Genomic DNA, 16817 nt, shown 5'->3' with positions numbered 1-16817 from the left:
AACTGGCAAAACAGCAACCCTGGTGAAATGCAAGACTTAGACAAGGGCAAGACCATTTTAGAAACTAATTTTTATGTTTCTATTTTTCCTTCAAATCTCTTCTCATTATTATTAATAAATAGAAATGATCTGATATTTTCCTAAACCCCTTTTAGTTTATCAAGTTTTACATTTCTTTCCAAGTGCTCAGTAAACACCATGATTTATTGAGAACAGTAATCAGAGTGAAGAGCTGTAGTTAGTTATCAAGGGAAGAGATTCATAAATGCAGTTCTTTATCTAAACGACACTCATGATAACTGTTTGATAAATTATTCTTATGTAAATTACTTTGAACAAAGAGAGGAATTTTTACAGAGAGAGCTTGCTGTGTGTCATCCTGTGTGTGAAATGTTTGCCTAGTTGACTCAGACAGGGTTGGGTTGAATTTCAGTCATGATAATATTCTCAGGTGTATTTACCCTAACATTATTTAGGGGGGATCTCCCTGGTGGTCCAGTGGCTAAGACTCCACCCTCCCAGTGCAGGGGTCTAGGGTTTGAGCCCTGGTCAGGAAACTATAGTTTTCATGTGCTGCAACTGAGACCTGGTACAGTCAAATAAATAAGTAAAAATATTTTTAAAAATTATTTTGGGCCTTACAGACTATCTTCCCACCCATTTACTTTGCATTGAAATGACCCCATACTTTTAAGAGGGCCCCTCTTCCCATGGACTGCAGTCCACAGGGTCACATCGAGCCGGACTGAGTGACGTAGAGCACACTTGCATCTCCTCCCTTTCTATTGTATCTCCCCTAGAAAATGTTTGAACAGAGAAGTCTGGCAGGTTACCGTCCATGGGGTCGTATGAGTTGGACATGGCTTAGCGACTAAACCACAAAACCACTAGAAAATAAGTTAAAGGACTTCCCTGGTGGTCCAGTGGTTAAGACTACGCACTCCTAATGCAGAGGTCCCAGGTTCGAATCCTGGTCAGGGAACTAGATCCCACGTGCTGCAGCTAAGACCCAGCATAGCCAAATAAATTTTAAAAAGAAAAAAAAAAATGTTAAGCTGGAATGAGTGCTTATAAAGTAGGAGTACTTGTAAAGTAAGTTAAATTGCATCATGTTTTGAGTGAACGATCGTTTTCTTTACCCTGAATTCCCCAAAGTTAGTCGCTCTATTGTGTCCAACTCTCTGTGACCCCATGGACTGCAGCCGACCAGGCTCCTCTATCCATGGGATTCTCTAGGCAAGGATACTGGAGTGGGTTGCCATTCCCTTCTCCAGGGGATCTTCCCAATCCAGGGATCGAACCCAGGTCTCCCGCATTGCAGGCAGATTTTTTTTTTTACCATCTGAGCCACCAGGTAAGCCCAAGCTTGACTACCGAATACATAGAGCCAGCCTGTATGCATATAGGCTGTATATATATATACACCAAATACATAGAGCCAGCCTGTATGCATATAGGCTGTATATATATACACCAAATACATAGAGCCAGCCTGTATGTATATAGGCTGTATATATATACACCAAATACATAGAACCAGCCTGTATACATATAGGCTGTATATATATACACCAAATACGTAGAGCCAGCCTGTATGTATATAGACTGTATATATATACACCAAATACATAAAGCCAGCCTGTATGTATATAGGCTGTATATATATACACCAAATACATAGAGCCAGCCTGTATGCATATAAGCTGTATATATATACACCAAATATATAGAGCCAGCCTGTATGCATATAGGCTGTATATATATATACACCAAATATGTAGAGCCAGCCTGTATGCATATAGGCTGTATATATATATATACACCAAATATGTAGAGCCAGCCTGTACACTGTAGGATAGCAGTAGTGGCTCATCAGGTGTCTGTGTGCCAGCCCTGCCTCGGGTAACTGTGTCCCCTCTCTCTGTGTTCTCCCAGGTCTACCCTGAACTGCAGATCACCAACGTGGTGGAAGCCAACCAACCAGTGACCATCCAGAACTGGTGCAAGAGGGGCCGGAAGCAGTGCAAGACCCACGCACACATGGTCATTCCCTACCGCTGCCTGGGTGAGCTGGCCGGCCTTGGAGCTGGTGTTGATGGGCCCTGGGCTTTGGGCATAAACGGGAAGGATGCTCTGATTATTAGATCAGATGTGCAGGCTCTTCCTTCAGCATGTTGCCACTCTGTATTGGACTTTATTTTGGACTCTTATTAAAGTATCCTGTGTCCTAACAGTAAAGCAGCAGTATTTCCGGGCTTCCAGCCTCAGAATGAATTTACCTAGTGTGTTTATTTTAATTAAAATCATGGACCTCTTCTACAACTGCTGAATGAAAATGTCTGGTGGTGGGGCTCAGGAATCTTAGTTTCACTGATTTCTGTAGGTGATTCTCCTGTATCTGAATTGTCTAGAATTAGTAGAATTCAGACCTTGTATGTTTCTTGACATAGACTTCATAGAAGAGAGTGCCTAATGTACATTTTGCTAATTCTTAAAAAGTGCCTTCTACAACAGCCCACTACTCTTCCTGTTTGATGGAGTTGAGCAACTTTTGTTAATCTGCTTACATCAAACTGGAGGAAGCAGTTTGATCACTCAGATTTAAATGTGTGCTTTCACTTTTTACTGACTTTTACTTTAAACTGTTGTTTAAAAACTGAGTTGCTTTATGTGGTATCATGTTTTTTCCTCTGGAAACACTGTCATACTCCACATTTAATCTGTCTTGGTTATTAGTTTCTTCCTGCGTGATTTTTTTTTTTTTTAATGTAGCTAGGCAGTGGGGAAATCAGCAGCCTTTGATCTGATAGCCAGCATCTAGATGTTCTCCAGGAGTATATTCATTGGCAAGGTGGTTGTAAATAAGGACATAGGGATTTATCTGAGAGCGATGTGGACAAGTGTTGATACACATTCCAATAATGTCTTGTAAAAACTAAAAAGGGTCTTTAAGAAAAAGTCCCCAACAGCAAACTTAGAAATTGAGAATGACCAAGATTCTGTGATACTTGGGTCAAATGTGAACACTGTAAGAACCTACCGATTCCTGTAGATGCCTGCACACACTCTGAGACATTAACAGGAAACTGGGTTAATCTCCAGTGAATGAAGGTTTCATCGGTGGATTTATGATAAAGAAAATATGGAAAACCAGATTCTTAAACATTTGACAGTTGAGGTTTCCTTGTTCCTCAGTGCAGAAGACACTTGTGATGTGTTTAGCCACTTTCCCAGGCCCGCTATAGTATCTGGTGTTAAATTAGCACATCAGCAACACCTCTTCTTGACTACTCATGGGACTAGATAATCATTATATACTTCTAGTAGGTGCCTGGCCTGTATGAATCTTTTATCATGTTTTCTCATTTTATGAATCCCTGGTATTTTTCTACTGAACCCAAAATTAGACCTTAACATGACCGTGACAAGTGGAACATACGATGCCTCCAACTTTTTTACTGAGCTTAGATTAGAATTAAGGATTGTAGGTACTCACTCCTAGGGGATGGCAAATTTTCCATAAGTCTTTTTTTCCCCCCTGATTTTTCAAATTGAACAAAATATTCTTTAAATTCTGTAGTAGCAGTGTTAGTTGCTCAGTTGTGTTCAGCTCTGCGACCCCACGAACTATTAACTCGCCAGGCTCCTCAATCCATGTTATTCTCCAGGCAAGAATACTGGAGCGTTGGTATAGAATACTGCCATTCCTTTCTCCAGGGAATCTTCCTGACCCAGGGATCGAACCCAGCTCTCCCACATGGCGGGCAGATTCTTTGCCAGCTGAGCCACCAGGGAAATTCTGCAGTGCTTTACAATTTTCAGAAGTTTCACTGTCATGATTTCATATAATCCTGTAACAACTGTTTTTTTCCCCACCCCTATAGTGTCCCTCCCTTCTCCCTCTACCCACTGGTAGCCACTAGTTTGTTCTCTTTATCTGTGAGTCTACTTCACTTTTGTTTTATTCATGGGTTTCTTGTATCTTTTAGGTTCCACATATAAGTGGTATCATGTAGTATTTGTCTTGTTCTGTCTGACTTACTTCACTTAACATTGATGCCCTCCAGATCTATTCATGTTGTTGCAAAAGGCAAAATTTCATTCTTTAAATAAAAGTATTACGAGAAGTGTTATATATAACCCCAATGAATATGCACAGTGAGTCTTGTTTTCAGGAAAAGGAATGGAAAAACATGTGTGTGATTTATGCGTTTTTAAAATTCCATTCATACTGCATGGTCCCAATACTTTGAATATTATTTGTCCAGTTTTCTTCCTTTCCTTTCCCTTTTGTTCCTTTCTTCTTTCCTTCCCTCTTTTTGCCTGCCTAGATTTAACATCCATTACACAGAGAGGTTACCAAGCATTTTGTACTTGCATAGGGTACCCATTGAAATACTTACTCTGTGACGCAGGTGATGTTGGATTTTTCAGTCTCACTTCACTGGTACAAATATTGAAAGTCAGCAAGATTGAATTTCTTGCAATAACTCACACATCAGTTTAGCAGTAAAATCAGGACCAATGCCCAAGGATTTTTGATTCTCAATCCAGCATTCCTTCCAGTGTCAGCATAAAATTGTATTAGAGCCAATAACCACCTGATTTATAAAATCAAATCATAGAGGAAAGACTATGAATTGGAGGCAATAACTAACTCTTAAAAAATCCCACTGTAGAAATGACTCATAAAGGCCACAGCCATGTCCCTAGAAGCTCCATGGTTCTCTTCATGTGATCAGGTTTCCACTTTATGGTAGGGATAGGCAACCTTCTTATATACGGGGCTTCTCAGGTATTGTTATTCACTTGCTAAGTCATATCTGACTCCGTGAACTGCAGCACGCCAGGCTTCCCTGTCCTTCACCATCTCCTAGAGTTTGCCCAAGCTCATGTCCATTGAAACAGTGATGCCATCCAATCATTTCATCCTCTGCCAGCCTCTTTTCCTCTTGCCCTCAATCTTTTCCAGCATCAGGGTCTTTTCCAATGAGTTGGCTCTTCGAATCAGGTGACCTAAGTATTGGAGCTTCAGCATTAGTCTTTCCAATTTCAAGGTGGCTCACTAGTAAAGACTCTGCTTGCCAATGTGGGAGACATGGATTCAGTCCCTAAGTCAGGGAGATCCCCTGGAGGAGGAGATGACAACCCACTCCAGTATCCTTGCCTGGAAAATCCCATGGACAGAGGAGCCTGGAGGGCTAGAGTCTAGGGGGTCACAGAGTTGGATACCACTGAGCGACTGAGCACTGAACATTTGTGTATGACTTCCTGCTTGAATAAAGAGTTACTTTTTAGCATTACCATAAGTACCATCTAAAATTTCTGGCTGTACCCAAATAAATCCTTTACACAAAAGAGATTATTTTACTAAAGTTAATTCTCAGACAGGTGCTACCTAGAAAGCAAAAGAAGATTGTCTTTAATATTAAGCATATTAAAATTCAAAACAAAGCTAGAATAGAGAAAAATGCCTGTCACGTTCAGCATGTAACCTTCCTGACCATCTTATCAGGGGCAGGATAAGTGCTACATTGGGTTATTTTTCTCTAAGCCGTGTATTTGCCATAGGCATCCCTACTCCACAGTGTCTTGTATCCCTTGTCTAGATGGAGAAAGTATATTAGGTTGCTGTTGTCACTTTCTTCCCATGGAGTAGATGATTTCTCTTGGGAGTCAGCTGGCTTTCTCATTTCACGCTTTGCTTTTAGTTATGCCTCAGGCACCAGACGGTAAGATCTGTCTTAGTCATTTGAACATTTTATTAATTATCTCATATAGGATTCAAGCACATAATTATTATTCAAAGTGAATATTTCCTTTGCAAAATGTTTGACTCCTTTCCATTTGGATTACTACTTTTCCTGGTGTCATAGATCCATTATTGAAATTGATGTTTTTCTGCATTTGCCACTGTCCAGGAAAGGCTAATAATTCAATTATAAGCAAAAAAAGATGAATAGAAACTCTGGAATCATCTGCTGCTTTGGTTACCATTTTTATATGAAATACCAGCACTGTTAGAGTTGTATATATGTATTGTGACTCTCTCCAAGAGATAATGGGATATGAAATTTTTAAAGTTGAGCTTATTAGAGGTTCTTCGTACAAGTAAGTTATGACCTCGATAATTTACTGTTTGCTTTTATAAACAGCAGCTTAACTCATGAAAAGTATATTGTTTTTATTGCTTTTATTTTTTTCTATTGTTTTTAGATTGTTTCCATTTATATAAAGAGACAGGCAGATGCTGACATCCAAGAAAGTTTAAAAGTCACATGGAACTTAAATTTCACATGGTCACATTTTCACCTACTTTATTTAAAAAGTAACTTGCCTGGTGGCTCAATCAGTAAAGAGTCTGCCTGTATTACAGGAGACTCGAGTTAGATCCCTGAGTCAGGAAGATCCCCTGGGGAGGGAATGGTAACCCACTCCAGTACTCTCGCCTGGGAAATCCCGTGGACAGAGGAACGTAGTGGGTTACAGTCCATGGGGTCGCAAGAGTCAGACACAACTGAGCAACTAAACCTACCCACCTACCTTACTGACAAAGAGCAAAAATGCCTTTAGATTTAGTAACACATCAGCTAGAGTGGATGTAGGATATTTTGAGTTTTTAGTTTCTCTATGTACTTGGAATCAGTACTATCATATCAGATCTGATGGTCTGGAAACACTTACTTTTCTGCGCCAACCAGTAAACAGCTGCTTCCTAGTTACATCTGCATAATTTCATCTTGGAAATTGTTGGCTTGCTGTTTTAACGTAAATTTAATACGCTAGACCATAGTGTTTCCAGCTTTTAACCTCAAGCTGTGTCTTTCCTCATAGACTTTTCCTGGTGTGACTGAGTTGAAGTGATTATGATAGGGAATCAAGAAAGAAATGGACTTCCATCAAAGTTCTCTTCACACTCTGGGAACATCTTTTTTAAGTGGTTTGCTGCTTACCATCACTTTCTACCTACAACAGAGAAAGGAAACTGAATTTCCTTTTTGTGTTTACAACTCAATTCTCATCATGTTATTTCCCAAAACAACACATTTGAGATCTTTTCTGATTTTGTTTACTGTTTTGTCTAGCAAATAACTTTTCAAAGGACTATAGTGGAAAATGTAGCTTGTATATGACAATTGTACAAGATTTGGGGGGATTTAGGGCACCTTGTTTAGCTTTATACCACACGAATAACTGTAACCAAAAGGAGAATATGTCAGAAACAGTCTTAGAGTGGTACAGACAAGTATTGTTATATTTCCTAGGACAGGAAAGTAGCTTAAACCCAGTGTAAAAAATTGAATTCACTTAGTTAACTTAGTCTATGCCACAAAGCCATCGTTTCCATTATATTTTAATTAGCTAAATACATTTTAAATTTTTTATAAATAATATATAAAATATATTAGACATGGACTTAGTGCCATCACAAAGTATAGGAAATTTTTGATGAATTTCTTCTTTAGGAAAAGAACTGAGAAATGCTTTTTTGTGGACTTAAAAGAATTTTAGTTTTGATCTTGTGAATTAGGGACAGCATATCTCTATAATATCTCTGGATAGTACCCATTAAAGTATAACTATATTTCTTAGAAAGGGAAAGGTTAATTATTTCAAGTGTAGTGAAGTGAAATTTGGGGAAATAATTTCTCTGAGGTATTTTAGCACATTTTAAAAAAGTAATTTCATATTTGTATATCATGAAAGAATTGACCATAAAGCATTGAGGCGTAAAGTATGCACAGAAAGAAAAAATCATGAATGTTAGAAATGTCATAAAGATGACAGTCCATGTGAAGCCAGCCCAAGTAAAGCTGTATTTCAATTTCAGTATCAAAGGATATGATGACATGTTCAAATTTTAGTACTCAGCACAGCAAGCTCTCAATGTAGAGTCTAGAAATAAATTCTGTTATCTTTATTTTCTTATCACCCTAGTCACAAGCAGCTTCATTAAACTCTCCCTCTCTGCTCTATCCCTTGATAAGTTTCAGCTCTTGCTGGTGGTGTAATAGGTCCTTTTTTTTATCCCCCCATCAGTGAGTCTCAGGCTTTAGCTGTGAAACCTGATGGTGAAGAGAAGTCCCAGGGCAACAGGTGTGCAGCGGTCTGGAGAGAAGCCAGTCCAGATTGGAGGAGAATGGGGCGCATCCCAGGAGGGAGGGCTCCAGGGCAAAAATAGCACTGATGGGCCTGCCTGTACTTAAGAGTGGTTGTGGAGTTCTGTTACAGAGTTCAGGAAAGATGCAGTACTGATGGGTGCAGAGAAAATGAGGGAAATAGAAAAACGGGGCGAGGATTAACTTTGTGTAAACAAAAAGCCAAATGTAAAAGATAGCCAACAGTTGTAAGATGAAAGGAGATGCCATTCCCCGGGTCTGAGCAGTATGGAGGCAGTTACGGATGCCATAGACGTGATAAAAGTATACTGGAAGGAATGTGGGAAGGGGAGGGATGGACTCACCTTCACATACAGAAGACTGGAAGTGGGAAAAGCAAAGAAAATACTATTGGATACTGTTAACTCAGTACTATTTAAGTACAGAGTTCAGCAATAAACTCTGTAGAGACACAGCTAAATGATTTTTATTACCTCTTTTTGCTACAGAGAAATTTATCAAGTTGGCCAGTGGCAGCAAGAAGTTGAGTTTAGGCTTGCAGGCATTATTGTCAATCTAGAAATTTTCTTTTAAGATTAGAAGTTGTGAGTGAAACTAGTGTTAGAGGTGTCCTTATTTAGCTTACTTTGAGTTGGGTAGAGTTAAATGGTGATTTCACGGAGCTGAGCTTGTTATATATCGTGTACCAACTGTAGAAGATGTTTGCTTCTCCTTGGGTGAAACTTAAGACTCTTTGTCTATAAAATTACCTTTATATATATGTACCTATTTTATACAATGTAGGGCAGAATTCCACTGTGTTAGGTGTTGTAGAGGTTTGCAGTTGGGATTGTTTTTGCTCTGGAAACATGCTGGTTGTCTCTGCTGATTTCACGACAGGTGTTTGTTCAAGGACCCAAGCACAGCATCATCAAAACCCCACCCCTCTTCCCCAGAAGTTTCCTCCTAAACACAATTGTGTTGAAATTTCTAATTCCAGTTAATGATGTGCTTTGTTACCAGGTGGTAACAACTTTTTCTGTATGAGGACTGATTGCTGGGAAAATAGGAGGTAGAACTGAAGTGTGCAGTGGAGGCTCCTGGAAAGAGAGGCTGTAAATCCTAAGGCATAGTGTATTCTGGGGACCATAATTTGTGTTGGTAGTATTGGTACATATTGTTGGCAAGTTAGAATAGAACTAAGATTGTTGAGTATTTAAGTTTGGAATAGTATTTGTTGTTGTTCAGTCACTAAATCATGTCTGACTCTTTGCGATCCCGTGAACTGCAGCAGACCAGGCTTCCTGTCTCTGTCTCCTGGAGTTTGCTCAGATTCATGTCTGTTGAGTCAGTGATGCCATCCAACCATCTCATCCTCTCTTGCCCTCTTCTTCTCTTGCCCTCAGTCTTTCTCAGCGTCAGGGTCATTTCCAAAGAGTCAGCTCTTGACATCAAGTGGCCAAAGTATTGGAACTTCAGCTTCGGCATCAATCCCTCCAGTGAGCACCCAGGACTGATCTCCTTTAGAATGGACTGGTTGGATCTCCTTGCAGTCCAAGGGCCTCTCAAGAGTCTTCTCCAAAGCCACAGTTCTAGAGCATCAATTCTTCAGTGCTCAGCCTTCTTTATGGTCCAGATCTCACATCTGTGCATGACTACTAGAAAAATTCATAGCTTTGACTATGTGGGTGGACCTTTGTTGGCAAAGTGATGTCTCTGCTTTTTAATACACTGTCAGGTTTGTCGTAGCTTTTCTTCCAAGGAGCAAGCATCTTTTAATTTCGTGTCTGTAGTCACTGTCCCCAGTGATTTTTGGAGCCCAGGAAAATAAAACCTGTCACTACTTTTTCCCCATCTATTTGCCATGACGTGGTGGGACTGGATGCCATGATCTTTGTTTGTTGAATGTTGGAATAATATAGAAGTCACATTTTTATTCACAAAGACGTTGAATTCATTTGATTGTTTCTTTTATGTGGTGTCTGGAAAAATATCTGAACAGTCAATGTGGTTTTAAGTCTTTAATTATGTCAGTTCTTTAAATAGATGGTACAGTTAGATTAGAGGAAAAACTCCTTATACTCTGGAGTAATGTTTCCATAAATTCTAGTAACTTATTCATTTAGTGCCTCAACATCTTTTGAATTTAAATAGCGAATCCATAAGAAAGTAATAGGTTGGAGAAAGTTTTAAATTAGTGGATTTGAGGGAAAAGAATAATCTTAAAGCAATATTGAGAATAAACAATATGTGGTGCTGAAGACTAAGAAGGCTTTCCTGCAGTGCCTGTAACTTTGGAAATTATTGTTTTTAAGCAGAAATGTTAGCTCTCTGAAAACTGAAATTTTTGTTTCATTCACTGAAACATAATTCCAGAGTTTTAAGTATGTCGTGGTACATTGAATAAGTGCATATTCAATGAATGAATTGAGTTAGCTGAATATTTTTAAAGGAAGGAAAACTTAAAGAAGGAATAGCTTAATCACTAGGAAGACCAAGGTTGTAAAACCACGATTTCACATGCCTAAATGAATCTACAAGATTGCAGAAATAAATATTGATCAATAGAGGAAGAACAGGTTTTATTTAACAACCAAGAAGTAACAAAAGAATCTCAGAAAAGGTAGAAACTAAGGTTTTTTTTTGTGTTTCTTTTTTTTTTTTGAACCTGAATTAGAGAACACTAAACTCTTGTTTCTGAGGAACAGGGTCTAACCTAGACATATCTAGTTTAAAGACAGTATAAAAATTAATAAAAGAAAGCCTCTTTTAAGACAGAATCAGATCCCTCCCTCACCTTGACCCTCCACTGTGGTTTTAATTAGTGTTTTCCTGATGATTTATAACTTTGAATAGTTTTTATAAGCTTACTCGCCCATTTGGATATCCTCTTTTGTTAAAAGCTTGTATAAGTTTTTCACTTATTTCTCTAAAAAAGTTTATTGTTTTTCTCCTTAATTTGTAGGATTTATTAGATAGGAATTCTTCTATGGAAACATGCATGGCAAATATTTTCTCCTCTTTGGGGGATTTGCTTTTTGAAACTCTTAAAAGTATCTTTTATTTAAAAAAACAAAATTTCTTTTCAAATCTCAGTAAAATAATATAAAATGGAGTCAGGGGACTTCTTTGGTGGTTCAGTGCTTGAGACTCCAAACTTCCACTGCAGGAGGCGCAGATTCGATCCCTGGTCAGGGAACTAAGATCTACCACATGCTGTGCAACTAGTCCATAAAATAAAAAAAAATTTTTAATTAAATTTTAAAAAGTAAAATGGAGTCAGGCATCCCTGATGTGGGAGCTCTCATGCACACACCACCTGCCACAGCTTTACATTTCTGAGCAGGAATGTCTCTGATACTACAGCAGGAGGAAGAAAGATTTTCTCCTGGCCCAACCACAGGCGTATCCAATGGAGGACTCTGCAACGCGGCCAATGAGAAGGCATCCCCCGCCCTGAAAGCTCCATTTTCCTTCAGTGGTCTTTTGTTTAGATCAGCCACTCCTAACTTCCTTCTTTTCCTGTATAAAGTAACCTTCCTCTCCTTCATTTGCCAGGCTAGCCTGATTTTTGCTATAGCTTAATTATCCCAAATTGCAATTCCTCTGCTCTTTCTGAATAAACTCATTTTGCTGGTAAAATAACTGGCTGTTATATTTTAAAGGTTGACACCCATATTATCAGAGGCATCTGAATTCAGAAATAGGAGATTCTTTGGGGACAGTGTCCTTATCTTTAGCTTTTAATTCTAATAATAAAGGATTATTTGAATAGAAGCCCACTTCTAAGTATCATTTATAATGGTAATGAAATCAAAAAGCTTATTTCAGATTTTTATGTTGTATCTTAAGAGTTAGGATAATCTGTATGTAAACTAATCATTAATTCCTATCATATTGAAATGCCTTTTTTAAGTGATGAGGTGAATATGGTACCGAGTAGGTGTTTGATGTATAGATATTAATTACTCCCCTTATAGAGGTTTAAATATTCTCATGACACTAAAATTTGGACCTTCTTACATTAATTAGGAGTACATGTATTTTCAAAAATCTTACCCAGCTGGAATTCCCCTAAATCTTCCCCCTCAGTCTTAACTACTTTGGCAGAATATGGTCCAACTTTGTTTCGGGTTTGAGGAATCTTTTTGGCTGTCACTGAAGAATCCTTTTCTTTATTGTATGATAGCTTCATCAGCTCCAGGTTGCTAGATTTCTATGAGTGCATCGTGTGACTCTTTCCTCTGGCTTTATTGAAAGTAGAATTACTTGTTATTCAGGGCTTATGATACTCTGCATTCTCTAAGCATATTTAATACATAGTCTCAATGTGCAGTCTGCCAAGAAGTTATCCTGTATTTTGCCATTTAAATAACTTTAGCTGATTTTTCTTTTTCTATTCTTGGTTCTCATTGCAAATTTTCAGTCCAAATTCTCAACTGAAGCATGGTAGCAGCGCACATAGCAGCTTCCCAGCTGGTTCCACCTGGCAATGCAAAAGACGCAGGAGACGCGGGTTCGATCCCTGCGTCAGGAAGATCACTTGGAGAAGGAAATGGGAACTCTCTCCATTTTTGTTGCCTGGAGAATCCTGTAGACAGAGGAGCCTGGTGGGCTACAGTCTATGGCGTTGCAAAGAGTCAGACACAGCTGAGCACAGACAACATCAGTGCACAAATTATCTTCAGTAGCTTCTTTAACTTCATTGTATCTGATCTTTAGCGTCATGATGACCTTTGGTCAGTAGGCCCTTTATTTCATTTGCTATATCAGCAATTTTTAGCCATCTCATATTTTCCTGTCCATCAGAGACCCCTGGGTCCCCATGTCAGTAACATAATCCCAGGTCTTTGACATCCACCCTTGACAGCTGTACTTCTTAATATGCCAGTCAGTCATTCCTGTTTCATCTTTGCAGCATCCACTTTCCTCCAGTCAGCTGTTGTCAAGCATCCATCCCTTCAACTCCGGTGAATGAGGTCTTGGCTCAGACATTTCTTTGTCCTCAGTGTCTCAGCAATATCTAACCCTGTTGATCACTGCCTCTTCCCACACCATTATTTTGCTCTAGCCTTTGTCAATCTCTGCTGACTCCCATTCTTCCTCTGGCTCATTTTTTCTGCAGCCTTCTCAATACTAATGTTTATATGAGTCCTCCTGGGTTGTTCATTTTCTCACAGTATACTTACTAGGAAACCTCATCAGTGCATTGGTTTCCCAAAGGCCTGGCTTAATGAATCCTGAGTTATTAAATCCAGGCCAGGCCTCCAAGTACTTACTGGTCATCAGACTTGCTATGACTCCCAGAATCTTGATAATTAGCTTTGTCCCTTCAGGGCAAGAGCATGCAGTATATTGCTAATACTGTGCAGAGTATTGGCTTTTAGTTTTCATGGACATTTCCTCTAAGATGTATATGAGATTTCCTCATCAGTAAATGACAGATTTGGGCATCTTAAACACAGAACACACAAGCATGGGGTATGCATCTTTTATTTTTCTCTGTTGGTTTGTTGTATCATTTATTTAGTGGATGAAAATCTGTTTGAGGCAAAAGGTAAGATTATTTTCAGCTTTTCTTAATGGCTCCTGGACTCTTGATTTCATGCAAAGGAATTAATTAAATTTGAATGAGTTTAATGCAGAAACATAGCTGTTTATGCAAAAGTACCCCCTCATCCTGGACTATCACCATCATCAAGGGCTTTTGTTGTTTTGTTTTTCTTGCTTTTCTGCAGGTTAATGACAACTTCTATGTAAGAATAAGATGAATCAAACTTACGTCTCTAGGAAATACTTATGTAGTCATTTCTCACACCTTTTAAAGAAATAAAGATATGCAATCAAGCAAATTCTCTCTTAAGATTTAACTTTACAAAACATTTTTCAATATTTTAACTTAAACATAAATTTCTTACAAAATATATTTTTTGTACAGTTGTGATATCAATGTTGGAATTACCATATTATGCTGTGAGGAGATCTTCTATTTGTGCTAAGATTTTATAACTGGGAAGAAGAAAATTATATCATCTAGAAGCAAAGCATGAAAAACAGTCCTAATGTAGTACTATGTTAATTAACCAACTGCCTGAATGATTCAAAAATGGTAGGATAGCCTTATCAAGTGCTCAGAATTCCAAGAAAACCCATATAAGAAGTGGGCAGCAGAGGATGAGCTGGTTAGGTAGCATCACTGACTTCATGGACATAAATTTGAGCAAACTCCAGGAGAAGGAAATGGCAACCCACTCCACTATTCATGACTGGAAAATTCCGTGGACAGAGGAGCTTGGCAGACTACAGTCCATGGAGTCACAAGGGCCAGATTTGACTGAGTGACTAACCCACTACCACCATTGGGAGATAGTGAAGGACAAGAAAGACTGGCGTGCTGCAGTCCATGGGACCCCAAAGAGTCAGACATGTCTTAGCAACTGAAAAGCAACAACAAATAGTGGATTGTTCATTTGCATATGAGAACTGTTACTAAGATATCTTTTGTACTGACTTGGTGTACAGTTGACTTTTCAGTACATCAGCCCCATCTTCCCAAAGAGATGACCTTCTGAATATAGATTTAAAATTAGGTGTTTTCTAAACTGAGCATGCAGGCAAGGCTTTGTATAAATAGCCAACTCCTTTGTTAGGGAAATTTCAAAGCTAAGGCTTTGAAATATCCACACAGTTTGAACATCAATCAAAAATGAAACATCTAGAAATATCATGTAATAGTGTGAATGGGAAGGGTGTCAAGCCAAGAGGGGGAACCGACCTTACACTTCTTTTGACTCGGAGAAAGGCAGACATGCCTACCTGCCTTGTGGAAAGGTTACCTTGAGTACATACTACATTAAACTGTTAAGTGGGTCACCTGGAGCTTTATATAATGTAAATCCAATGACCTGTTAGCCTGATTGCATTATTAGAAAGCCTCCTTTGGGCCAGAAAATAGCATATCACTTATACATTTCTTAGATGATTCCGATAACCAACTCTTCTTACCAAAAATCAAGTCTTTCGTCAGCATTTTCCCAAAACCACAACATTTCCAGGTTAAAACAACTGAGACCTTAAGTATAATTTTCCTTTGATCTACTTTTTAATCATCTTTACAATTTTGAATGAAAGACAGAAGCTGTAGTGTTTGGAATGAGAGATACCCTGAAATTACTGCTGTATTTGAAAGCCTTAATCATATATAATTTCCTCGTTTATAAATGTTAAATCTAAAATGAGAGATTTGCCTTCTTCAAACACGTTTTGTGTGCCTTTTCTGTGCAACAAGTCCTTCCTTTGAAAAGCTTGTTCAGGCTTAGTTTTGATTCAAAGCCTAAGCTTTTGCATGCCTGGAATTCTTGCTCCTCAAAATATTTGCTCCCTGGAGAGGTCAGCTGAAGATGGAGTTGCCATGTGACTATGGACCATTGACCCGGAAGATGTTTAGGTAACGGAATGAGCTTTGGCAGAGTTCCACTGCTTTCTAGTTGAGGGGAGCCAGGAAAGGATGGCAGGGCTGGCTGTGTTTGAATAGGAAGAACTTGCTTAAAAATGAAACCTGAATGCAACTTCATTTGATGCCTTTGCCTTATTGCTTAGGAGCATTTTAAACTGCAGCATCCCTAAGTGGGCTGTAGTGTGTAGTGACGCATATTGAAGTGATCCTGCATCTAAACAAATGCATTCACCCTCTGCCTGGTGAGTAGAATCTGAATGATGCCTGTACTCTGTTAGAAAGGAACAGACGTTTTCATTACAAAATTCAGTCAAGCAGAAAAGTAGCAAAGTGAGCAGAAATTTTCATTTACATCCATGATTGAAGTTGCAGTGATAAAATTGCTAGGTTCAAGAATAGCCTTGTCCTCATTCTGTTATATGACACGGGGGATTTGGTCAATACGGAAATAGTTTTTTGATACTTAATTATTGAGGAAGATGCTGATGAGTAGTTTTAAAATGTACGTATCTTTTAACTGACCTTAGTTCCCCCCCCCCAGAGTTTTTTTAGTATCTTTAAACAGATTCCAGTACACCCTTATTATCAAGTCCATTATTTATTTGTTAAAATATGGGCTTTATATTCCATTACCATAGAGATCCACAGTAATTTCTTTGCCTTTACTCGCGAGCATCACCAGCTGTGGGTCTTTCAAGTGACTCAGTGGTAAAGAACCCACCTGCCAATGCAGGAGACACGAGTTTGATCCCTGGGTCAGGAAGATCCCCTGGAGGAGGGCATGGCAACCCACTCTATTATTCTTGCCTGTAGAATCCCATGAACAGAGGAGCCTGGCAGGTTACGGTCCATGGGGTCACAAAGAACCAGACATGACTGAGCAACTAAAAAACAACAACCAGTCAGCAGATGAAACAGAACTCAGATAACTGGGGCCAAACCTAGACACCACCATCATAAGAGACTGGATTAGAGAGTGAGATCAGGATTTTCCAATTTCTCTGCTAAACAGTTCATGATGTACTTTTGGTGTGTGTAGTAATTTGCTGCCCCAAGCCCTCTTCCTTGAAAGTCCAGAAATTCAGTTCTTTCAGTTCTCTTGGGAGCAGTGAGCCCTGGCCAACTGATCTACAGTAATGAAGCTAAGCCTTGTTTACAAATCTAAGTGGCAGTTCCTAAGTCCACAGTTGAATGGTAACTGAGGGAGAGATTCTTATTTGGCCAGATCCATCCCCAATGAAAAGACCATGTGACTTTTGAAG

At 38.9% G+C, this 16817-nt stretch overlaps 1 protein-coding gene and 1 non-coding gene across 7 annotated transcripts in view; both read left to right on the top strand.

Moving 5' to 3' along the window:
* APP (amyloid beta precursor protein) overlaps positions 1-16817 on the top strand; it is a 286389-nt gene that overhangs the window by 86563 nt on the left and 183009 nt on the right. For all 6 annotated transcript variants that reach the window (XM_020892410.2, XM_020892408.2, XM_020892409.2 and 3 more), the window contains exon 3: positions 1936-2065. In XM_020892410.2, the coding sequence (XP_020748069.1) occupies positions 1936-2065 (130 nt within the window). The remainder of the gene's footprint in view (positions 1-1935; positions 2066-16817) is intronic.
* On the top strand, positions 910-982 carry TRNAR-CCU (transfer RNA arginine (anticodon CCU)). The gene has a single exon. It is a non-coding gene; the product is annotated as a tRNA-Arg (tRNA).

Source organism: Odocoileus virginianus, chromosome 25 (assembly GCF_023699985.2).
Source record: "Odocoileus virginianus isolate 20LAN1187 ecotype Illinois chromosome 25, Ovbor_1.2, whole genome shotgun sequence".
NCBI classification, from domain to species: Eukaryota; Metazoa; Chordata; class Mammalia; order Artiodactyla; family Cervidae; genus Odocoileus; species Odocoileus virginianus.
This window is presented reverse-complemented; position numbering and strand designations above follow the sequence as displayed.